This window comes from Hippoglossus hippoglossus, chromosome 1, assembly GCF_009819705.1.
Source record: "Hippoglossus hippoglossus isolate fHipHip1 chromosome 1, fHipHip1.pri, whole genome shotgun sequence".
Classification (NCBI taxonomy): domain Eukaryota; kingdom Metazoa; phylum Chordata; class Actinopteri; order Pleuronectiformes; family Pleuronectidae; genus Hippoglossus; species Hippoglossus hippoglossus.
In genome coordinates, this window is record NC_047151.1 from 3,537,626 (window position 1) to 3,564,129 (window position 26,504).

Here is a 26,504-nt window from a genome sequence, read left to right on the forward strand (position 1 = left end):
CTTTACACAAATGAAGTTCCTAACAGATTAACTTATTTAAATTTAATGGATCTGTTCTATTTTATATGGTGCGAGAAGATCTTTATGCTCCAGCTGCAGCCATGACCAGAAGAAGCAGGGTTTTCCATCTGTGCGTCCTTTGGCACAAACATTCACTTCGACTCAAAGAGGAACTGATTAGATTTAGGTGGTTAAAGGTCAAAGGTCAGGTCCATTGCGACATCATAAAACAGGCTTTTGGCTGTAACTAAAGAATCACTACACTTATTGTCAAACAAACATAGGAAATAGGATACAATACAGTGATGACACTGTACATCAAAAAAGGTCAAATGTAAACTCCACCGTGATCTCACATTGATCTGCAGAAACACTTTCACTCTGCAGAATGAAATAGCTCTCTGTAGAACAGAAATTATGGGACTAATATCGTTACTGTGTTAAAGGTTCAGTGTGAAAGATTTAGTGACATCTAGTGGTGAAGTTGCATGTTGCAGCTGAATACCCCTCACCTCACCCTTCCCATCTAAACATAAGAGAACCTTCAGTTGTCTTAAAAACCAAAAGGTGCTGTTTGTCCAGAGGACCCACTCCCGATGTAAATATAAAGTATTTAAATATAAAGGGCGCATTCTATGGTAAAGAGAACAACAATTTGTACAATTTAAATGAAACACACTAGTGAAAACATCATTAGGATTATTTAAATTTCATTTTTGCATATAGATTCCTTTCACCCAAGTCTTACACACTAAACCTTTAAAGTAATATTATCTTCATTAAAACAAGTAAAACTGTGTCATTCAAGTCAGATCACAACATATTTTGACAATTACTTTCAAAGAAAAAAGTGTTGAATTCCATCACAATGTCAGGCACACAGACTATTCACTGCTAAATTATTCAACACCCAAGAGAACATGTAAAACAACTCAGTAAAATACATTTATTGACAAAAAGTCGTCTTAAAATCCTTTTTTAATTTTACACACAAAAATATCAAAATACTTTACAGGGCTTTTAATCTCAATATTGTCAAATTCATTTTGATCAATTCTCTCAAATACACTGTACAATGACAACGTGCATGTCCTTTTTAAACTTCAGTGCTCATTTCATTAAATTTCTTCTTTTTTCTTCTTCAGGGAACAATGCATTTCAAATTATGCATAGTTATTACTTGGTATTTAGCCATACATTTGAGAGACATCACTGCATTTCATGCAACTCATTTCCCAATAGGTAACTTGCTCTCCATCAAACCTCATTCAGAGCCAGGTGCTTAAATGTTGTAATACATAAAAGATACACAGTACGACATTCAGAACAAGGATTATCTTGCTTACTCAAACTTCAAAGCTTAAAAGAATGAATGTGTTTTTACACAAACATTGAAGTATACAACTCATATTCCAACAAAATTGAAAAGGTACTTAAAAAAAACGATTTACAATTGGGCCCAAAGTGCCCCAGTGCAACATGAGAAAGAAACTGCCTCAGAAATCCTTCGCACCACTCCTCAGTCCACCTCCTGGACATGGTGTGTGAGAGTCGACTCGTAAGGACATGGTGGGCGAAACGCAGACCTCCCACTCGGAGTCATGTCAACACGTCGGCTCATGTCTTTATCAACAGAATCAACGTTCTCCCTCTGGCATTGCTACAGTATTTATCAGCGACTAGTGAGCTGCTTTAAGTTCCTTCTGACGTCTACATTAGCTGCTAACAAAACAAACTATCACTCAACGTATCACATGTATGGGAGATCATGTTCGAGGAAAAAAAGTGACAAAATATTTAAAAGGCCAAGAAGATATTGTTAAAGAACACAGGGAAAAAAACCTGATAAAACAATCCCTTACTTTGAGGGTAAGAGATGAATGTGAGAGAAAATGGATGCAAACAGTCGTCACATGATGAAGTGGAGGAGAAGAAGTTGTTTATCATAAGCCCCTTTTACACAGACATTCCCCCTATATTGCCGTTAAGACGACCCATTGTTATGTCGACCTTGCTTGTTTACACTTAACCGACCACATGTGTGGTTTTAGATAACATGCCCACGTTCCCAAATCAGGCTCGACAGAAAAGCAAACCCCATTCCATGTTCGTTCATTTCATACAGAACTGGAAAGTTGAATACAAGGTGCAACAGGCTGAGTAAAAGGGGCTGGAGTCTCTACACTGGCTTATGTCTAGATGGGCTCAAACAGCCCTGAAGTGAAGGCCAACAGCAGCAGCATTGGCAATCCACTGTCTGTTACACTTTAACTTTTACGTCTTGGTCGTCTTCCTATGACACCACTGCGCACAGTTTTTCCAATATGTCCTTCTCAGTTCTCTGAAGCACAAACAACTAAAGATCATTGCATCTTGACACAAAAATTACAATAGAAAATGATTTGACACTTCAGTTATCACTATACGGTTATTCACAACTGTTGAAATCATCAGTCAGCTATCAAAAAGTATAAATGAGTTTAGGAAGAGTGAGTTCACTTCAGTAATGTCCCCCTCCGTGAACCCCAGATATAAAACACTATCAAAGGAAAACACCAGGAGAGTGAGCCTCTGGGCTCGTGGTTCTCTCTGTAAATCTAGTATCATTAAGGCATTCATTATCTATCCAGTATTGCTAAAAGAACAACTAGTCGTCGGACATGAAAAGGATCTATGTATGGAAGTAACATAAAAAGCTGACACTTGAGGATAGAGTGCAAAATACTCTTACAAATCAAAAACCTAATGGCCTAGTTAGTACCAAGCATCCTTTATAAAGTTTCTGTGTTGATGGCTAATTTGCTCTGTTAACTACTAACATGCAAAGTGCACACTTCTTTAGGAAAAACTATTCATTTCTTTTTTCTCACAATTTCCAAATGTTTGGTTTCATCTGCTTAATCTCGACAGCAACTGGGAGGATATAAAAGGCTTTAGAAACTCTTGTGGTTGTTTAGAATAAAACCTGGTGGCTCTATGGCGCCATTTTGGATGAGAGGGTTGCGTGCCATTTTTACAGTTACATGACTTAATACCTTTGAGCTAACACCAGGATTTTTTGGTGGGCATTTATATCCATTAAATATGACTATTGCAGTAAAGAGTCAGCACAAAATGTCAACAATGGAAAGTAGGTGGCAAAAACGTTTGAGGTAATAACTAGCTTCATGTTGAAACGCCACCGACCACACATTGAAAAGTGACAGTATATTCATGCTTTACACGATAAGAGCCTGTGAGAGGCTGCGACATATAAGATCTGCATGAAATCTAGGTGGGGTGAAGACAACAGGAAGACATATCAAGGAAGACAGGTGAGGTTGCAACAAGGGGCAGAGCTGTGATTCTCACTGACTGAATGGAGGGAATTCATGAACGGTCAGTGCTTGAGAAGTCAGGAAAAAAAAGCCCACACAGTACCTGCAGGGACGAGCAGGAAGTCTGGCTCTGCCTTCGTCAGCAGCCCCATTGGTCTAACTAACAAAATAGTGCAATTTAAGAAGAGACCACGGAATTCATGCTCTCTGAAAGCTGCCTACACAAAAAAATCTATGAAAAGAACCTCTGATATAAAGACTTTCAAAACACGAAAAACTTCACCTTGAAATTTTAGTCCATCCTGTTATACATTCATAAAAGAGGGTTTAAGATAAAGATGACGGAGAGGAAAAGACGTTCAAAAGTCTAAAAGTGGACTTCAGTTTTTCAAGTGGGTGTGTGACACCCGGCATCTTCATTTGAGCGGCTCTTGTGTTATCGAGAGACGTCACCCATTCTTATCTCCGCCCTTTTCTCCTCCACCCTGAAAACCAAATTACACAAGGTTTTAAAAAACTGGAAACCAAACATGACAGCCTTTACAACCACAATGAGAAATCCTGCGGCGCTGCTCACCCCGGGCTTGTGAAGTGCGTGGTCCTGCAGAGCGAAGAGGCCGCCTCCCTGGCCGCCCTGCAGGGGTGAGGCTGTGGCAGAGGACAGCAGGTTGGGAGAATGGGCGATCATGGGCGAGTTTGGGGTGGAGGTGAGTGCTCCTGTAAGCGTGAGGCGCTGCAGCTCCCTCTGTCTCTGCTGCTGCAGCATCTGGCACACCACCACCTGCTGCTCCTGGTGAAGGAGCAGAAAGTTTACAGTCAGGACACGTGTGAAACTGGACGATTGCATATGAGTTTCTGTTTGTACCTATTTAACCATAGACTGCATAAACAGATGGAAGACATTACAGCTTGATCGCCGCCTGGTGGCTGGCTACAGTATATGTCATAAATGCCGCCACCTACATGTTAGTGGATGGGACCTGGACCAAGCTAAAAAGTTAAATTTTTTTCTGTTAGTTTGATTTTAATTAGTTATTTAACACTATTGAGCGAAACAGTGATCACCCACTTCTAGCACAGCTCTGGTTCGTTTCCCTTTCATTTTATCCATTGCGGTTTCAGAAAATCCTTATGAAGAGTTTTAAACCTGGAAGGAGGCTGACCATCTATGAGACGAATCTTGACCATAAAACATTTGATTTCAAAACCAAAAAATGTTGGAAAATTAAAAACAGTCAAAGGTACAAGACTGTGTACATAAAGAGTGAAGGAGCTTTTCATCCCATAAACCATTTAGAATGATCCTTTTCCAATGATTTCTTGTTGAACCTAACCTCGTTCTAGTGATTTTCCCCTTTGGGCTTTTCTTTTCCTCATCTCTAAAAAAATGCATCATATTAGAAAGAGAAATCATGGTTGTTCTGTGGTAAATGTAAAGCTGAACCGTCCCATTGTAGCCAACTTGATTTTCACTGTGGTAAATATTTCCATGGTAACAGCAAGCTCCACCAATCAAAACGTCGGTATTACACCTGAGGATTGTGGGTAGTGTAGTACTTCTCCTTGACATTGCAAATAAAACTTTTTTTCCTTCAAACACAGTTTATGTCATATAGACTTATGGCTTCTGCAGGAGTAATTAACCTTGTGTCACAATCTCGTATCTTGTGATAAGTCTGCCTTGGATGGTTAGAATATTATGGCCGATAATCAAAATCTCTATTCAGGAAATTAACCACGCTGTTTAGCTCCATAAAAACAGGGTAAAATGTCATGATTGACAGCTGAGACTAGTCGAGAACATGTGTACATACATACATACACTATCTGGACAAAAGTATTGGGACACACCTCTTAATCATCGAATTCAGGTGTTTCATTCAGACCCATTGCCATTGGTGGGACTAGGCCCCAGAGTTCCAGTGAAGGGAAATGTTGATGCTTCAGCTTACCAAGACATTTTGGACAATTCTTTGCTTCCAACTTTGTAGGAAGCTTTTATAGCTGCAAAGGGGGGATCAACTCCTAATGTCTATCTAGATCTAGAATGGGATGTCAAAAAAGTTCCTGTAGGTGTGCTACCAACTTTGCCCATAAAGTTTATGGCCACAAAGAGAGGAATAACATTAGCTGTGTATCAATTCAGGGCAGCATTCTTTGGAGGCTGCATTTGAAGAACGATTGTATAACGTCGGCACGACTTCATGTCCCATTTCGAAGGCTCCTCCAAATGTGGCCGACAAATGCGTCCTTTCATCCCCGAGAAACGGGACCAACCCATCCCAGGATTCATTTTGCTTCGGTGACTAACCACTTTTTAAAGAGGTAATGGAGCCGGTCAGCTCTACGTGGTCCACAAAGGCTCCCTTCCCTTCCTATGAAGGAGGCGGCCCCTGAATTGGGACACAGCTATTATTTCGGTCATACGTCAGAAAAAATACTCCATGTCAATAAAAGATCTTTTTAGACATCCTGATGGAAATACTCCAGTGTGAAAATACAGGTGAGAGTAAGATAGAGTAACAGAGAGAAGTTCATTACTGGAGTGAAGTTCTGTGAGGCGAGGAACTGCTGGAGCTGCTGCTGCTGCTGCTCCAGAAGAAGCTGCTTCTGCTGCTCTGACAGGAGAGAGGTTCTGAAAACACACGGAACAACATACCCACACTTTAAAGGTTTTATATACACACAATATTGAATACAGCAGCAAACATCTGTTTTCTGTGTAAAGATCCGAGCTTCCCGGTTCTTTGTCTTGGTAGCTGGTCCAGACACGCATTCATGTTAGTGCATGCGAGTCGCTCCCTTTGAAACCATTGAGACTCCCCAGGTTTATAACATCTTAGTGGACCTGGTAATTTCCCTCCCTTTTCCCGCTGTGACACACCTGACACTTGCCCGCTGCAGTGCGGTTTAACCAGAAACACCACAGCTACACCTTATTTGTATACAGTTGACACACAGCGTGACAAGGCTATATAATGATGATAGAATGCTAACTAGCAGCTGGCGCCATCCAATCCTGCTGAGAGTGTGCTGCGCTCAGGGCTGCAAGAGTGAGCACAGCCCCAGAATAAGGAGAAAAAAACACCTTCACTTAAGCGTCTGACTCTTGGGAGGCTCAGACACTGACAGGAGCACCGGCCTATGAATAAGACCCAACAGATCCATTCTACCAGGCTGCACAGCAGCTAGCTGGATTGCTTTTCTGTTGGCTCTCCTCTAAATGCTTAAAAAAAATAAATGGTTTTGTATTCATATAGGGTAACTATTCTGGGTTACTATTCTGCTGTGTGTTTAGGGGCCATTTTCACTGGGTGCAGCAGGAACTTCCTCGGAACCTTAATGAAGAGGGGAGTTGTGGCTGATGTAACATTTGTTTTGGTCTGACATGCTGGTGCAAGTGCGCCATCTAGTGGCAGTGAATATCATAGTTATAAAAGCAGAGGAGTGTATATTAACACACAGAACAACCGTATTATATTATAATATTAGTAATATTATTAAGTAATATTTTGTCAGCTGTCGGACATTTTGTAACACCTTTAAAAAAAAGAAAACTATTCATTTTGGAGTTCTTCAGCTGACTGAAAGTCAGACAGTACTGGGTACGTACGGGCTCACACTCTTGGGGAGCTGGAAGCCCTGTGCCAGTGCCTGTGGGTTGAGCGGTGGAGGTTGGGGGCGCAGAGCAGGGAGTGTGGGCTGTGGGGCGTTCTGCACCGGAGACTGGATCACACCGTTCAGGCTTCCTAGCACACCGTTCATACTTCCTGCAAGAGACGCCATCAGCCCACCCACCATCGGCAGAGAGGAGCTGCCAGCATGACTGATGGTCCCCAGACCGTCGCTCAGACCTCGACTCAGGCCGTTCAGCAGCGGCTGGCAGAAGGAAGCCGGACTCTGCTGAGGAGGAGGAGTACTTTGGAAAGAGAGGGACGAGCTACTGCGGGACGGACTACCAGAGTGGAGCTCCTGGAACAAAGAGGTGAAAAGTCCATGTCAGCTATTGCAGGTGTACACATCCGTACACATCTGACAGAAAGAGACAATATTGATTATCATTTTCATCACTGTAGCAGAGTTTCTGCAGGTTTCAACAAGTTAAATTGAAACTTTCTGAGACCCTTTAAAGACCTTAACGAATGAAATTCAAGATTTATGTCAAGTATGACAGATATGGAGGAATATTGGAGTCCCAGAATTACTCTCCCATAATTGAAGATAAGATGAAGGAACCTAAAAGAGAAAAACCCTAAAAGCACCACATTATCTCACAAACTACAGGCAGTAAGTATCCATACTCTTTCCCAAAGCCAAGCCGAGTGTGACCAATGTCTTTGTAGACGGTCAGTTGGTCTTGTTTGTAGTTTTATTACAGCAAGTTAATATCTTTATCGTTGAGAAAGGCCGACAACACACAGAAACATTACAAACTGTGCATGCAAAACATTTCTCTTAAAAAATGTTTTAAAGCACAACAGAACAATAACAAGAACTACCTATGTGTATTTAAGATCAAGTACATAACTTCTTTATCTATTTAATGTAATTTAAGACTTTTAAAAATTCTCATTATTGAATTTTAGACTTTTTGAGACCCCTAGGAAATCCTGTGTATTGAGGGTCAAACGCACACATTTCTTGATACAAAGAGGTTTAGGAAGCAGAGACACACTTGTTAATACTGTTCGATCCAGGTCAGTATAATGTGTAACACATGATCTACGGCTTCTCACCTCAGATGAGTTAACAAAGGAGGTGTCATTCAGGAAGCAGCTTTTGGACAGGGGACTCTTATTGGTGCTAAGAGGGTCTAAGGGAGAGAGAGGTACAAACACAGGGTGAAAACTACAAAATCAAACTTTTACATAAGCCACCATGTTTTGTATTGTCACAACACACCCTACAAAAAGCGTTTTTACGTCAATAAATCACTATATTTATTTCAATGACAGTCTAATGAGCTCATGGAGAGGGATCACTAGAAAATAATACACTGATGTTTCAATATGGAGCATGCAGTTGGACTGTTGTGGGGAGAAAGCAGGACAGGAACTAATTCATTCATATTGTGTGTTCGTGGGCTGTAATTGGAAAAATGCGGGGAAGAGAGCGTGTGAGACTGGCTGATGAATGCACGCACAGCTATAAAGGAAGATTTGAGTCACTGAAAAAAAGATAGATCATTATGTGATGATCGATGTTGATATTGTTGGGTCATTTCCAACAAATCAACGTTTAAACTGTAGCGGGTCAGAGACGTGAGCTGAGTCTGTTGGTCAGTGTGTGGGTGTGTGCGTCTGAGAGAGAGAGAGAGAGGGAGAGAGAGAGAGAGAGAGAGAGAGAGAGAGAGAGAGAGAGAGAGAGAAGTCAGCACCAGAGTCAGTGTATGTGTGCGTGGGCGTGCACGCATACTCAAGTTCGCAATGTGACCTTTCCTTCAAGTTCTGGGATTTTCATACAGAACCTCCACAATTGGTTTTCAGTTATCAACCCCTTATAGTGATCCTTTTGGCCCAAGACAAACGTGATCACTATAAATGGGTTCCATTGTGCAACACTTTTACAGCGTCCATGTTTTTTCCACATTTGGACTTCAAAGCACATGACTGCACTAAAGTCGGAACAATGACTTCACGCGTTGGGAAATGGGACCTTCCGAGGAGCATGTTAAAGCATAGTAAAAGCAGGTGGGCAGTGTACAACATGACACCATAGAAACAGTGTGTCCTTAGGTTTTGATATGAAAGTAGGTCGAAGAGATGAATAACCTCACCTTGGGTGGATGACAGGAAGTTGATCTGGGCTGAAGTGTGCAAGGCGCCCAGGGCGGAATAAACGTGTGCAGGAAAAGGCACAGCCATCTCTGTGTTGAGCAGCTGCAGCCGCTCCTTCTTGGCCGTCAGGCTGAGGATCTGGTCCTGGAGGCGCTGGTTCTCCTGCTGCAGGGAGTGGAGCGACTGGAGCATCTCCACAACTAGAGGGGGAGGGAGCAGAGATTAAATATCAATAATGAACTTTATATTATTAATGTTGTTGAATACATGTATTTCTATGAATATGAACATCTAGTAGACAGGAAGTAGATCAACAAATTAATTTAATCACTGCTCCTTCACTTTTTACATTTTCCTGTAAATAGCTCTTTACAGGTCGAATACAGTCACCACCTTTAGTTCCTGAGTTATGATGTTAAATATAGACCAGAAAAGTGTATTTGCATAAATTTAAAATGTCACAATGAGGTTGATCTTTGACAATTTGTTCATAAAATGTCCACACATCATCATTATACCCTACGAGACACATGTTGAATTTTGTCATGCAAAGTGTATGAATTCTTGAGTTACGGCCGAGGTCACCGTGACCTTTGACAACCAAACCTCTAATGACTTCATTCTCGAGTCCCAGTAAATGTTTGGGCCAAATTTGAAGAAATACCGTGCAGGATGCTGAAGGTATCCTGAGATATCATGTTCATGAGAGACAACCCCAAAAACACAATGCCTCCAGACATGACTGTCGTTGGCACGGAAGCATAAAAATGAGGTCAGTAACTGTCCTACTTTTCATAATGTCGCTCAAGTAACGAGACTGTTAAGCCAGAACTGGTGTAAAACACCCCAGTTAATATACTGTATGTATGAGGATACATTAGTGATGGTTAACCTATCAATAATAGACCAAGAAAGTAAAATACCCACAACCAGTAACCTGAGCTGAGCTTTCATTAAGTCCACTTTACAGTCTATGTAGCCACACACAGGTGTTTTCAGTTATTCTGACTGATGAGGCCAAAACTACTGGAAAATATGAGAGGCCACTAAACCCCGACTGTGTCGGCCACCTTTACATTGGTCCACATATTCAATTTCCACAACAAATTCCATCCAAAACAGTAAAGCAATAGGTAACAAAAGTTTAAAATATATAATAATTCTTTTTAGATTTCCCATGTTTATCACCTTATTTTGAAACATTTGTTTGGAAAATGCAAACCCTACCTTGTTCACTTTGGCTACTTTAACTCATTCAATTTGGCCTTCCAATTCTAGCAGTGTACAATAGACTAGTACAGTGCCCAATGTAAACCGGTCTATTTTGAATGTTCTGTCCTCTTGTCCTGTGTTAATGCTCTCGAGCTGCTTCAGAATTATTCCTTGTCATTAGCTAGTCCTCCTCATATACTGTCACTTTTTATTGTTTGTGTGCTGGACGTTGTGTGCAGAGCTTTTTAATAAACAATCTATGGTGCAGAGTGAAGTTAGAAAACTCTGTGTTCATCCTACCTGGTTTATCTGCAATGAAGATTTTATAGTTTGAATGATTTACTGAATTTGTCCTATTCTTTCATACATTGCATGTCACTTATTTCACACGTTTGTTAAGCAACCGACACAATCTTCAGACCCATGTTCACACCTTTCAAAATGTAAGCTCTATAATTCAGTTCAATATAAAACACTGCAGCAACAAAATGAACATTGTGCTTTTACTTTGAAGAAAGCTTGCTAAAGAAGAAGTGATTCTATGAATGTTGGTGCCCTGAAGGAGATTATATCCCACGAGTATCTCCAATATGGTGAAATAAAAATAATATAATTTTAAAAATGATCTGGTGTCGATTTTGACCTGCGGTTTGACCCAGTTGCCGACCACTGCTGTAGTTTATCTGAGGACGTAGAAGAAGACCTGTTAAACTCTGTCCACAGACTGAAGGCACACTGCCCCACCCCCACTGACTGCTACAGAGCGCTGGTCGCCTGTTTATTCAATTATTTATTAATGTTGAACCTATTGCATGTCCAAATTGCCCCAGAATAGGCACTGCACCTTTGCAGGCAATTTACAAAACACAGGCCAAGTGTGATAAGATGAATGATTTGCAAGAACTTGCAAAGTGCACTAGGTTATCTCTGTTAATTCATTTAATTTGAGTGCCCCCTTCAATTCTCACAGTGTAACACAGACGTAGTCCATACCATGTAACACTAATGTTTGGTTTTGATATTTGAGAAAAATAACCACTGTGTAACACATCTATCAGTACCGATACAAGCGATGATGATTTGTGTCTGAAATGCGAGTTATACTGATCACTGAAAAATAACGAGTGTTTGTTAAATAGTGAATAGTAATGAATGAGGGGGTGTCATTTTGGAGTCTAATCAAACACATATGAGCTATTTTAGTAGACCACGGGTATGTAAGGGCTGTAAAGACTGACAGGTTCATTATAGCACCATTACTGCACACTTACACTATTACTGATTGTCAAAGCTGTAAAACTGAGAATTGAGTCTTAAATTGTGATTAAAGCTCTGACATTTAGTGGTGATGTAACTGGACATTCAGTTTTATCATTAGTGTTAAGTTTATTGCAGTGCCCCAAGAGCTGAGCCAGAGATTCAAAGCAATCCTCGAAATACTACCTAATTAATTTATGGAGCTGTGTGTGCAGCGTGCCCAGCATCACAGAAAGAGGAAGGACTGCCTCGCTCTCCTCTCTCGTTTCTGCAGAACAGCAATAAACATTCATTAGTCTAAAGTGAACCCTGAGAGGCATAACAGTATACACAGTTACAAGAGACTATGAAGGCTGGGTAAAAAAAAAGAAGGCTCCCTGATGGATGTTGACAGAGGAAACTATGGTACACAGAAAGAGAGACAATGGTTGACATATCAGAAAGAGGAAGAAAAATGGAAAGAAGTGCAGTGGAACAATAATGATTGCACTGGGTGGAGAAAGAAAAAGTAGCTAAGAATACATGAGAAAAAAGAGCCAGCTGATGACAGAGAAAGAGGCAGCGAGGGATCTGATTCAGGAGGAGAGCAGAACAGAAATCTAACAGACTGAGGGCACATGAGAAGCGAAGCTGCTGGAGCTGCTTTCAACTCAGTCGCAGCATGGTGCCACAGGTGCAGTCATCATCTCTAAATAGCACCAGGTTGTGTTCTCACAGAGCCTAGAGAGTCGAAGTAAAATGAATCATGGGCAAATTACACCAAGCATTTTTCACACTGCTTCAAAAGCATTTAACTATATAAGACCTTTAAATGAATCTCGATGAGAACCTTCAACCAAGGTTATGACCTCGAGAAGTTGTGAGCAGTTCAACAAAAGCGGGATTTCTCCTTCTCTGGCTTTCTAATTTAAAATCGGTTTTCTTAGGAGCCGTATGCATTGAGAGCATAGAGTTGAAAGCAGAATGTTGGGCTTCTGCCAAGGAGGTTATGTTTTCACCCCTGACCATCAGCAGGATTAAGCAAAAACTACTCAACAAACATTCCGCTAAAGAACTTTGGCGCATATCCGGCCAAAGGGGTGGATCCAGGAAGATTTTAATCACTTTCTTTAACATTGTGAGATTGGACATTTGGTCTGTGTTAATGCTCGGGAGTTGCCTCGGAATTATTCCTTGTCATTAGTGAGTTCTACTCAAACAGTTCTGCAATATACTGTCACTTTTCATTGTTTGTTGGCTGGATGTTGTGTTCAGAGCTTTTTATAAACAGTCTATGGTGCAGGGGATTCTCATGAAATGAAACTGAATTTACTTTATTACTGGTCATGTGTGTGGCTTTGATTTGATTTTGAATGATTCATTTATTTTATTTTTTAAATTGCACATCGACTATTTCCGAAGTCTGTTGAGAAACTGACATAATCATCAGACCCAAGTTCACAACTTCTCAAAATAAAAGATGTAATTCAGCTCAATCAAAAGCATAGCAGCAAAAAAAGATGACGGGAAGTGATTCTATGGCTGAGAGAAAACAAAACAAAAACCTTGCTGTAGTTTATCCAAGGATGTCAAATTTGACATTTTCAACTCCACAGTCTGAAGGCACAATGCCCCGCCTCCACTGACAGCTACAGAGCGCTGGCCGCCTGTTTTATTTAATTTTATTAATATTGAACTTATCGCATGTCCAAAACACATCAATTTGACACCTCACTTCCCTGGGCCATCAAGAATACACACGCCAAGTGTGAAGTTGGTGAGTTTAACGGTTCCACATTAAGACTGACAGACGTTTGTGGGTATAATTTCTGGATCTTGATGAAAAGAAATTTGTGATATTTATGAGTGTGTGTAGTTTTGTGCAGTTTGGTTGAATTTAAGAGGACTGGTGGGCCACGGCAGAGGTATGTGCTCATTTGAGTACCCTTCTAGTTTCTTTTGTGACCATTTAATCTTTTCTAAGTTTCTTCTTGGAACTACATGTGAACCACTGCTTTTTTTTTTTTCAGGCTGACTCACTGTTGGCTCCCATCTCTCCGTTGCCATGTTTCTCCAGCAGGAGCTCTATGTGGGCGCTGGCTGGAGGGACGTTCTCTGGACGGGCTCTGACTCCTGCACACAGCCCATCTCTCTGGTCGAACAGAAGAGGAAGACAGCTCATGGGAGACCTGGGTGAGGAGGAGGAGAAAACAACAGGGAGTCCAAAACATTGAAAAGTCACTGCTGCAGGCACGAGAGGAAACTACTGACAAGACGCTGTGGTTGGTAGTTTTTTTTATCTAATCCACTTTGGTTGTTGCTGCCATTTTCCTGTTGTTTGCTGAAATACAAACTGATTTGACTGCAGCTACAGCCCAGAGAAAATGTATTCAAATGCTTGATCGTTGATGGAGATAGTGAGACCTGAGCCTGTCGTTTAGATTACTTCCCTGTGTCAACCACTCACTCATTTTCAACAGCCCCGCAGGAGAGTGTAAAATCCTGCAACACCAATACAGTTGAAAAAGTAAAGAAAGAGACTTACTGTGATGAAAGACTCTCTCTTGGTGAGTTCCCCTGACACGGAAAGCGACAGTCATCGAGGTCGGACTCTGAGAACAGAGACAGAGACTCATGAACTTCACATGTACTTTGCCCCACGAAAGAGCAGTGTCTGTTGTGCTGTGAGAGGAGGTTTAATGTTAGATCCTGTAAAAAGGAAGAGCAGTTTAGTCAGAAGAGGCTTTACTTTGGAAGCTTGTCGTAAACTAGCTTCAGTTTAATAACACTGTCCTCCTCTCACCTGGCAGTGAGGTCTGGGCTTGGCTCAGTAGTGGCAGCAGTGGCGGGGCTGTGGAGAGACAGCTGGCGAAAGGCTGGGTGGAGGTCAGGCTATAGGAGACACTGGAACCTGGAGGGACCTGTGACACAGTGAAGAAAGGACTATATGGATAGGACGTTTAAATACAGATTCAAAAATGACAGCTGTGATGCCTTATAGACGGCTGTACAGATTGGCCAAACCATATCAAGTGTCTCCAGAGGGTCTCTTTCATGCTTGATTGTTTGAAAAACAATGCAACGTGAGCTCCCAGTTTAATAACCACTGTTTTTACACAACATTCTATCAAATGGTGCAAATACAATAGATATATATTTTCCCTCTTAAAAGTTTTTTTTATGTTTTTCCTCACTGTAATCAAGGGTTAAGGTCAGAGGGTGTTGCACCTTATTAAACCCTATGAGGCAAAATGTGATTTGTGAATATGTTTATGCAAATAGTTTTTGTTTTGATAATAGCTGTAGATCAATTGTCGTATGATTAACTCATTCATTAATTATGTTTCACCTGTATGTTTTTTTTAAGCATCCTGTAAAAAAAAGAGATCCATATGCTACATGCAGCAGTTAATTATAGGAGTGTTAGTCATTGTTAAGTATTTTTCTACATTAGATCTGTTTATTCTAAGTGTTAAACTAAATTGGAAAACTGTCCCACACACAGCAACAGCAGCTCTGCAGTGGTTCTGATACAGTAAAGAGCTTTTCAATCTGAAACACTTCATCATGACCGATCACTTCAACAGTTTGTGTGCAGTACCTGTGTGTTTGAGACAGCGCCTACTGATGGAAGAGAGAGAGAGGAGACGTGGGATAGGAGGAGTCCTGAGGAGAGAGGGGTGCTACACATGCCCCCTCCGAGGGACAATGAGGTGCTGCACAGCCCTCCCCCCAGGGAGAGAGGAGTACTGCAAACACCCCCGCCCAGTGTGAGAGGGTCCTTGAGACTGGAGTAGATACCTGCACAACCAGAGGAATAAAGTCAGCGGAGAAAATATTTCTGATTACTTTAATCATCATCTCAGTTGTGAGACTGCTCAAGACGAGCACACACAGCACCTGTGAGTTCACGTCCATGAGAGAATCTGAAAGCAGGGCAGGAAAACTACCACAGAGACGTGTGCAGTGCACACACAAACCACTATCTAGGACAATCTCTCTGCGTCACACAAATAAACTGAGGCTGATTTACTAAATATTCTGAACGTTTAAACCATATCTATTTAAAACTGTTCCATGAAACTGTATCTGTATTTGTCCTGATTGGCTCTTTTACTTTGAGTTGTTTGCTCTACTACAAGGTGCTGATATACAGATAAGCTGCTCCTGTGGTGCTGACAGGGCATATGTGTCATGGAAACATTTAGACACTACAGAGTCACACTGCAAGTGAACGCACCAAAGTGCAAACAGGGACAGTTTTTTCTACGCTCTCTGACACACACACACAGGAAGCTTGGGGGCTACCACACACACCCGCTCACAAGGACTCACCAGAGCCAAGCAGTGAGTTACCACGGCCTGTGGAAAAACTACCGACAGAGGAGGAGGAGAACGAAGAGGAAGAAGAAGAAGAAGAGGAAGAGGTGGGAGGTAGCGTCGAGGGGAAGGTGGGGTGGGGGATGGAGGATGGGCTTGGGTAGACTGAGGAGGTTAAGGCTGGAGGAGGAGGAGGAGGTGGAGGAGGAGGAGGTGGAGGACGAGGAGGTGCTGTGTGGTGATGGTGGTGGTGAAGCTCGTCTTCCCTCCTCTCTCGGTTCTTGCTGCCCCGTGGGCGCCCTGGACCATGGCGGCTCTTCTTGTTGCCGCGGTGCCTCCTCTCCCGGGGCAGTGGTGGAGGTGTGGCTTTGTCTTCCAGGTCCGCCTCCTCTAGGATAGGTGGCGTGCTCAGTTGAGACGGCTTGCAGAGAGACTTGGAAGGTTTGTAGTCCCCTGAGGAGGAGATCTTGCGGATCTTACTGCCGCTGCCCAGCCCTGACGAGGAGGTGATGCGCATGATGGACCCAAAGGTAGAGATGGTGACCTTGTTCTCGAAAGGACTTGAGTTGCTCTCTGACCTGTCATGACCCTGGGATCCTGCCAGTGGGCCATCAGCAGGAGTCAATGCTGGTGGCTTGTGGTATTTACTGTCCTCCTCTTCCTCCTCCTCATCTTTTTCCTCCTGCTTCTCGTTGTCCTCTTCATCCTCATCCTCCTGGATTGCTGGCCTCCTGTGACGCTCCTTGCGCTCCTCTCCACTGTGGTCATCACCTCCTCGGTCAGGGTCACGCTCCAGGCGGGATGACGATGAGAATTGATGGAAATCCTGAGCAGAAGACAAGGAGCCACCTCCAAGAGAAGGACATACACAGAGATAAAAAAAAAAAACTCACTCGTCATAGTCGACTTTATATCACCTCGTCCATCACCTCTGACTTTTTTTTCCCGAATAAAAGCAACAACGTCTCAACATGTCGTTGTTCATTTCTTACCTGTGTTGAACGGACTGGAGGAGCAGGAGGAGGAGGAGCAGCTTTTGCCAGTGCTTCCTGTCTTTTTACTGCGATGAACATGACTGTGTGAGATCAGCTTCTTGGATTTTCCCTCAATATCCTTGCTGCTGTGGTGACTGGAGGAGATCTGCACACGCATCCACACACGCACACAAACATTACAGCAACTCGTTATTCATTTAATTTTTTTCCAAAGATTGACAGCTCTTCACAAGGTGCGGCAATGAAATTGGCATTTCTTACTGACGGAGGCATCAGGATTCCTCAAAATTTGAATCTAACTTTACAAAAGGTTTCATACCTTTTCTATGCTGCTGGATGTCACTGACGAACTCAGGCCATCAGACGACTTCTTGTAACACTCTTTTTGCCTTATTTTATCCTTATGACTCTGAAAACACACACATACACATGGGTTAAGGTATGTAAAGAGTCCTACCAGGTCCTGCCAGGCATACAGTCTGTAAAACACTCTGTATTTATATAGCACTTTCTAGTCTTGATGACCACTCAAAGCTCTTTACAATACAGTTTTACCATTAACCCATTCACACACATAATCATAAAGTGCATCTATGTGCAGCTCTTTCTCTTTAACAGCCGTCAGGGGCAATTTGGGGTTCAGTATCTTGCCCGAGGACATGTCAGCATGTGGAATAGAGGAGCCAGGGATCAAACCTCAGACACTCTGGTTAGTGGACGACCCGCTCTATCTCCTGAGCCACAGCTCAACAGCTGACCACAGTTCTGGCACACATTTACCAGGGTGGGCTATTACAGGGGTGGGCCTTTTTGCTACGAGTACAAAAACCTATTTTACCTTGATGAACCGAGATGTTCAATGCCTATGTTTGGTAGCTAATCTTAAACCTCGCTTTTACAGTTACACATATTAACATCTGTGCATACTAGTGCTTTCAGACTGGCCAAAACATTACGTATGATTATGCCTTAAAAGAAAAACACATGGGTTTGCCTTTTCATTGAGTAGAAGCAGAGAGCCACAACAGTGCTACTTTTTTCTTAGTAGATCTGATTATATAAATCTAAATGTATAATACTAGTGCAGTGTCTGTAATCATTAGGTAGATTCGTCGACGCCCCCTCAGTGCTTACCTTCCTCGGCCTGTGGTGGTGGTGTTTGTCCTGTGAGGGAGAGCTGGAGCGCCCCCTGGAATGACTGAAGGAACTGCTCGTATTTTCACTGGAGCGCAACTTCTTCTGCTGTAAGAACCAAAACAAGAAAGTGAGAATTACACCATGATCAAATAAAACCTTAACAGCTGCAGGGCTTTCATGACATCATGCTTATCTGCTTTTAAGCTGAGTTAGTTGAGAAGACACCACTCTCTCTCACGACTGTCTGGTAAAAAAAACAGCTTCAAACAGTAGCTGTTTTTTACCCTAACATGATGACTGTAACACGGCTCTAACCAAAGGAAAACACACATTTGCCTAATTGGACCACTAAAGCTCACATATAGATGCTAGTTATAAACCTTCAAAAATGAACTTGTTATCAACAGAATGAAATAAAGAATTATGTCATCCATCTGTTCTGTTGCAGATACTGAAGATAGGATGTCGGTTGGTCTGTCCTCAGTCTAACATGAGAGGATTAAATAATAAGGAAATAATAACAGGATATAACCCTGAGTTGTAATGATGGTAAAAATCACAGATTCACTTTGGAGCACAGTCTACACAGGATACAAGTTGGGATGAACTTGGACACATTGTTTCTAATATCTCTGCTTTGGTAAAATCCTATTTATTTATAATTATTAGTAAAGGCCCTTTGTCTTTTGTCTCTATTATTACCTCGGCCAAAGAGGTTATGTTTTCATTTGCGTCTGTTTGTTTGTCTGTTATTTAGCAGGATTACGCCAAACCTACTAATCTACTTATCTATGATGTCAGATCATGAATCCGGATCGTTGCAGTTACTTTAACCCTGACGTCCTGGCTGTGCCCGTCACATTACGTCTGGTGTTGTGTGTTGCAGGTGAAATGCGTGCACGCAAAATGTTGGACCTTTTTCTTAATGTGTTTAAATACGTGTCTCATAAACTCTAGATTGAATCAAACAGGTCCTAATAACTTCTGATTAGTGTTGGCGCTCATTGTTAACGTGTAAGGTGAGTGCAGATCAGCGGGGGGGGGGGACACAAGCAGTAGGATATACCGGACATGTAATGTGTGTCTACTATGATCCTGAAGCAGCGACGGCGATCATTTTGCAGGAGCGAGCCGCTGTAGTGTCCTTGCATTTAGTTGAGTAAATAGCCCAACTTATATTCGAGATAAATAGAGTCGTTATAACAGAAACAGCCTCATTGCAAAACTAAATGCGGGATGATAATCGTTTTATGTTGATTACTTTGTTTTCATAATCGTTGGAAGCAATAATCTTAAATGGAAATTCAATGAATCGGCCATGGGTACATGCACAGCTGCAGCTGAAACTATGGGGTCTGACTGACTGAGTTGTGGCTGGTAACAACTTTATGAACAATCGCTCAAGCACACGGCAGGAAGAGACCCAGCGTGCATCAGGCAAATAGCGCTGCAGAAAACTCTACGAGGGATCACTGGAGATTGTTTATGTTATGAGACTGAAAACCTTGATTTGATCCAACCTGTGAGTTCTGTGATCTGTTGCACCCTCAGTCACGAGAGCCCCTTTGATACAGAGATCAGACTATATGGCTGTTGAGAGGACCCCTTGTTATGTTCACCGAACCCTGAACCACACAACAGCATTGGCATCCTGTCTCAATGTTCTGGCTCTCCCACTTACACAGACAGTAATCAGCTGTGACTAACACCACTGCTGGCATAATGGCAGAACAACAGCGTCCGCCCTAAAGGTCAACAAGCTGGTAACAAAAACAGCAGCAGTAGTCACGTTACACCTTACAGTGCATTCACCAGCTATCTTTACCATTTTGTTGTAGTGATGCTTGCAGTAGCCACAGTATTTCACATTGTCAGCTTCTGGGCCTTCCTCCTCACACAGCAGGCCGGCCATCTGAGCACTGAACACAGGGCATCACAGGGTGAGAGGGGAAAGGAAGCAGGGTGATAAAGATATAACACACACACACACACACACACACACACACACACACACACACACACACACACACACACACACACACACACACACACACACACACACACACACACACACACACACACACACACACACCATCCAAGTCAGGTGAAATGTTTTATCAGTGATCAAGGCAGGATGGATTTTTTTTTTTTTTCCTTTCAGCCCTGATTTAAAAAAAGGTAAAATTCTGCATGCTGTGATAAGAATCAGTTTCAGCTTACACAACATCAAAGGAACAAATCCACAGAGATAAAAAAAAGTAGAGCGAGAAAAAACAGTGCAGACACGGTACAACAAACACAGCAAAGGGAACTACACATATGCACTTTGAGGAACCTTTCTCTGCCTTAACCGGCTGCAGCTCGCTGTCCAAACTATCACCAAGCTGTAGACGAAACACACCGAAGGTAACACTTACCAGGTGACATGAAAAGCTTGTCTGCAGCCCTGTCTGTTGCAGGTCATGCAGGCTCCACAGGCAGCCTTGCTTTCCCTCCCATGGTCCTCACAGATGTAACAGGTCTGGTGCCACAACAACGATGGGGACGACAGGAAACGAGAGGACAGAGACACATCAGTTTTAATAGTTCACAGAGAATCCTTGCTTGTTAGAAAATTATTTGTGTGTGAAAAGCTGAGTCTTTTAAGTCTTGCACAGTTTGATTCAATCTGTTGCACCAGTGCTACCAGGGCAGTTTGATGCATTCATACAAACTATTGTGATCATTTACTTTTATAGGAGTCTTTATTTTATATCTCATATGATTTATATTGTTTTTCATCTGGTGAACTACTGTGTTTCCAGTGCTGCAAAGATAAAAAGCTTCTTAATGTAAGTTCAGCGGCAGCTAAACTGTAAATGATTAGGAAGTTTTGCTTGTCAAGACAAACAGATGGAGCTTTCAAACAGAAACACAGTTTGCTCTGTGCACAACGTAAGTGTTCACCAGATGTGAAAGTTCACATCAAAGCAACTGTCGCTAGTCGAGTATCCTCAAAAGAGAGCTATATCGTGTTATCTTGATGAAAGGAAAATGTATTCATCTCGACTCAACTAATAATTCTTACAGTATAGAAGTGGGATGGTTTATGACAATCTGCAGGACATGAGGAAACACACATTGATGCTACACAAAAAAAAAAACATCACGTGCAGACTAGACTTTTTAAATTTTTGATCTTCAGGCTGGATCCGCACATCCTGTACACATCAGGCTTCACTGCCGTGAAACTGTGCGCACACGTCCACAAAATGCACGTAAGCATTCACCAGAGCACACACGAGCAGTCAAACGCATTCACGCACACACACAGCTTTTGTACTTCTCCCTCAGATTTCCCCAGCTAGCAGGGCTGACTGGTGGGGGGCACAAGAGGCCTAGCAACAGGTGCGGGACAAAGGAACAGCGGGCTCTTTACCTTTTCACTCCAGCCCACTCTCTGTCGCCTTTTCTCTCCCCTTTCCCCTCTCCTCCTCTACTCCACACATCCTAGGCTGCTCTCCCCTCCGAGGATATTGGCCGTGTAATGAAAGGCCAGAGACCGAACTACACCGAGCGTGTAAAAAAAGAAGAGTGGCTTCTCGAGTTTTGGCCGGCCATTGTAACGCTGTCTAGGAATTCAGGCAGCAGAATCGGGGTTGAATGGCTCTGACGGGGGGGAAAGCTGCATGCAATTTACTGTAGCTGACAAAGTAATATGAAACCCGGCACACATGGACTCACATGTGTACATTTATATGCAGGCACGCACCAGGACGGGGGGGACACACACACACACACACACACACACACACACACACACACACACACACACACACACACACACACACACACACACACACACACACACACACACACACACACACACACACACACACACACACACACACACACACACACACACACACACGGCATTGACTGGCTGCTCAGTCCAATGAGTCCACGAGTCAAATATTGATTTCTCTGTAATGTGCATGGCTTTAAAAGGCCTGCTCTGGTTCATGGTGGATTCAGCGCTCACTACTTCTGTTTTACATAGTCTGCAAAATATCACAGACTGTACAGACCAGAAGAAACGAGACAGTTACAAGATAGCTGATGCATGATAAAGCTGTAATGGCTGGAAACGAGTCTGTGATTTCACGGTTGGTTGGATGGGCAGAATATTTCAAAAGCATTATTGAATGTGTAAGAACATCTTTATACACAGTGTGAGACATGTTCACTGTATCTTACACTGCATGGTACAGGTCCCATTGTCTTTGTGTTACATCAGCCACTATGCAGCATTATACCGTCATTCCATTACTATACATAGAGATTACATGGAAAATAGACTTTAAGATTCCCTGTGGACACTGTATTTGGATTTATCAAATAATTGTTTTATATGTATAACATATTTTTTTTTTATTTGAATTATCCAAGGTCTCGTATTTGTTTTTTTTGTTCGACCAATAGTCCAAACCCATAGAGATTCACTTCTATCTACTTACTAATTCCACAAACGTCTGTCTGTCTGTACGTGGAAAGTAGATCTCGCAAAACGTCCGTTTTATCAGCTTCACACTTGGCATGTGTCAAATTTGGTGAGATTTGGAAACACTATACATTCTATATAAATAAAATGCGAATGAACAGGCAAAATGAGCCTTGCAGTCAGGGACAGAGTTCAATATGTCCTACGTCCTCACACAAACTAGAGCAGTGGCCGAAATCTGGGGGCCCGTGGGTCAAAACTGGCCCACCAGCAATAATATCAGGCCCGCCAGATCGTTTTGATAATTTGTATTTCTTTTATTTGACCATATCTGACTGACAGACATTCACAGTAGTCATGGGTGCCTATCTCCTTCATGGCAGCAACATTCGCAGAATCACTTCCTCTTTAGTAATTACTCTGCAAAGAATGCTGTTTTTTTTGGTGCAACGCTTTATACTGACTGGAAATACAAAGCTCTATTTTTAAATAGTTGTGAACTTGGGTTAGTTGCTTAACAAAACCTCTGAAAAAGCCGACATGCAATGTACAAAATAAATAACACCAGATATTAAGTGTTAAGTAAATCTTCAAACCACACACATGAACTGTAATAAAGCAAATTCATTTTCATTTTATGAAAAACATTGACGAAAAAATCTGTGCAAAACAAACAGATTCTGGTTGGTAACAGGTCACTTTTACAGTTTCAGAAAGAAAGCCACAGACCAAGCAAACAGTCCATTCCTAACAGACATTGTTAGGAGCGAGCACTGCACTCGAGATACAAACACCAGGAAGCAGCCAGTGAATGTATCTCATTTTAAAATCACCAACTATTTTTGCAATGCTAAATACATCACAATGGGTTGTTTGTGTTGAGCTGTGGTAAATGTACTTCCTTGACTCTCCCTCAACCTACCTCGTCTATTTCTACTTCAGCTGAAAATCTCCCACACTTCCCAGAATGACTTTCAACAACCTCCAGAGAGCAGGCGTGACCTTGCCCCATTCAGCTCTGGGTTACGTGTAGGTGGAGGGAACGGTGGTGATGTGGAGATGAACTGTTTTCCCGTTCCGGGGGGAAACATGAGTTGTGCTTCTTCCAATGTGTCTTAAAACTGTTTCATCATTGTTTCTTAAAGCTCAAGTCGTTGGTGGAAAGATGAATGTGTCGTTTTTTTCCCCTTTTATGATGGATTTCCCTCGTGGGACTGTTGACACTGATGGGAAACAGTTCAGTTTAAAACTAGGTCCCTGCTCCATTTGTTTAGGGCCTGAAACCAAATCTGACGTTTGTAGTTAGAGATCCAAACAACAAGTCCAACACTTCTAAACATGTGGTCTAAAGGAAAATCTTTTAGGAGGCAGAACAGGTAAACATGAATCTGATCAAGCATTGGTGACATAACTTGTGTTACTTGAATCAAAAGTCATGTGTTTGACATGTCTTGAAAAGACCTGATTTGCAATAAACCAGCTATAGGTGCTGCATCATCTCTAAAATGCTGAGGTGCCCTGATAACCGAATGGTTAAAGCACATAGCCACAATGTTTCCATCATTCTGACTGATGACCTTATTCAGAATCATTTAGATTATGATGTTACCATTTACAAGTTACAGAGCATAGTATGATTATGACTCATGTCATTATGCCCAACATTTTTCTGCCTGTTTTAAAACCACAACTTGAAATAGTTTCATGTGTGATGCTGTCATATATCATTTTAGGCACTTCCTTTCAAATTCTGCAAACGCTACAAGTCTTTAAAATGTTTCCATCTTGTTTACACCGTAGGCAAATGTCTTCAAACAGTTGGTAACTGCTGTACATGTCCATGTCGGAAAAAAACTCCACTAGATGTTCTAATCTGATTAAGACGTAAACATGTTTACATAATGCGACTAATATCAGAATAGTCCAAGTTTGGATTTGATTATTGCTTATTCAGAGTTTGACCTTTTGCGGGTTTAGGTAATTAGAATATACTGTTTTACCTGGCAGCGTCTTAATCAGGCTATTGGCTTAATCTGGTTAATATCAAAATATTGGTGTCACTGGATCCATTCCTGCCCAGGGCCTTTGTTGCATGTCCTAAAACGTGTTTCCTGTTTGTCTCAATATTATCATACATCCAATAAATATAGAAAGGCCAAAACAAAATACACACCCTCTCCAAGAGCTTTCTCTACATTCTTTCTGATACCATTCTCTGAGCGTACAGAGGCAGAGCTTCCTAAATTTCGAGTCAGTGCATCACACTTCCACAAAGTCCTGTGGACAAACAGCTGTTCTTTGCACATGCTGCATGTGTTGGTGCAATTTTTTCTCCAGGCAGTAGTGTGGTCAGTACCTTGATGTATCTGTCATGCGGGACATACTGCAGGATGATGGGCTCCATGGTCAGGACGTTGGCAAACTGCACCTCTGGGATGTAGAGTGCACACACAACGTGGGCCCAGCCTGGTGGAGAGATGGGCAGTGAGTCAATGGCACGATGAGACTCTTTAGGAATAAAGTGGAAACCTACAGCTTCAGTGTGGTCTGAGGCGAGGAGGCTCGTCCTGCGGCTTCAGGGAGACTTACCTCCGCTGTCCGTCCTCTTGAGGGCACCATCTTTGTGGGGGCACAGCTCACACCTCTGGGGCAGGGAGAGAGCATCACATGGGGTGAGTGTGTCATCAGTGAGAAGGGATGAGGCAGGAATGGATGGATGGTCTGTGTCATGTGTTGGGTCGGTGTACTCACCACGCGAGCCGCCCGCTCCTGTGACTCACACTTCCGACAGAACCACGGACCAGTGGGCACCTGGACGATGCCGTAGCATGCTGACACACACACACACACACGAAAGAAAGTTGTATATGAATGAAACTGATGAATCTGCCTCGGACTAATCTGACTTTATCCAACCTTGTGGCACTTTCACTGAATTACAGGAGCAAAATAATGTTTGTTTCAGGCGGCAGATGAGAGCACAGTGGAGGCAGCATGGCCTCAGCCTCCCACAGAGGGAGCAGGTAGAGGTTTGCACTCACATCCTGTAAGTTCACTACATGCTCCCACTTCACAGATGCAACAAAGCAAATGGACACAAGGCAACACAGTGTCCAACGCGGAGGGGCCGCCTGGCTCAGTTGGCGCTAAACACACGCCTCTCGAGCCAGACTAACACACACTAACACACACCAACACACACCAACACACACCAACACACACGGACCCACGGTGCCATCGAGGCGCCATCCAGGCTCCGTGTCACCCTGTCTGGCCCTGTGTGTGTATGTGTGTGTGTGTAATCATGTGTGCTGAGAGGAAACAACACACAGCAGCACGCCTACCGACCCCTCCCACACACATCCACACACACGCACGTAGACAGCAACAGACCAACACAGAGAGCCACCGACCCAGCGGCAGCACTGCTGGCCGCCGCCGGGCTCAGCCGCCGCGGCTGCCCGGTGCTCGCACGCTAACAGCGGCTAACGTTACCTTGGTGCACCGCGACGCTGCAGCCGTGTCCATCACAGTAAACCAGCGGGTTCTCAGCCCAGCCTCGCTCGTCTGAACACACGCAGCAACCTCCGACCATTTCCCGCATGCTGCTCCCATATGAAGATATGTGATTCCCCTCCCGACAACGGCTCAGACCTCACCCCGGCCTGTCAAGTGGTCCTCCCGCACCGCAGCGCCGCACCGGGCATAGTCGCGGGCCGCGTCCGTGGCGCAGTTCGAGCGCCGCGCAGAGAGGAAATCTCGGCGTGGGGTGTGTGGTGCTGCCGCTACGTTTTTTTCCGTGATGTCCTCCCCGTCCCCCTAGAACCGATGCAGTGCGCATGCTCAGACCTGCTCCGGCTCCTCTGGGTCGGAATAAAAGTCGCAGCAAAGGTGGCAACTTATTGTTGTTGTTGTTGTTTTATTCATCTCGTATCACTTTTCAGCCTCATGTTTTTCGGCCTCTCTTATTCACCTCTAAAGGCGCGTCGCTGTGATTAAACAACACCCGCACCCCCCCCCCCCCCGCTTC

General features: G+C 43.0%; 1 protein-coding gene across 2 annotated transcripts; it reads right to left on the minus strand.

The window, feature by feature from the left end:
• Positions 1-923: 923 nt before the first annotated feature.
• LOC117768204 (protein AF-17-like) lies at positions 924-26,287 on the minus strand. Of its 2 annotated transcripts, none has more exons than XM_034596408.1 (20): positions 25,970-26,287; positions 25,226-25,305; positions 25,064-25,118; positions 24,831-24,940; positions 20,412-20,515; positions 19,820-19,913; positions 17,992-18,099; positions 17,177-17,266; positions 16,855-17,002; positions 15,878-16,711; positions 15,144-15,343; positions 14,346-14,463; positions 14,088-14,154; positions 13,583-13,731; positions 9,094-9,294; positions 8,054-8,130; positions 6,931-7,289; positions 5,859-5,952; positions 3,895-4,107; positions 924-3,802 (listed from the first exon to the last, which is right to left on the minus strand). In XM_034596408.1, exons 1-20 carry the CDS (start codon positions 26,076-26,078, stop codon positions 3,767-3,769), a joined length of 3,246 nt encoding a protein of 1,081 aa, XP_034452299.1. In that variant the 5' UTR covers positions 26,079-26,287; the 3' UTR covers positions 924-3,766. The 2 variants fall into 2 exon arrangements, with proteins under 2 accessions (XP_034452299.1, XP_034452291.1); XM_034596400.1 differs by having other exon boundaries at positions 15,878-16,714; positions 25,970-26,281.
• Between the last annotated feature and the right edge of the window lie 217 nt (positions 26,288-26,504).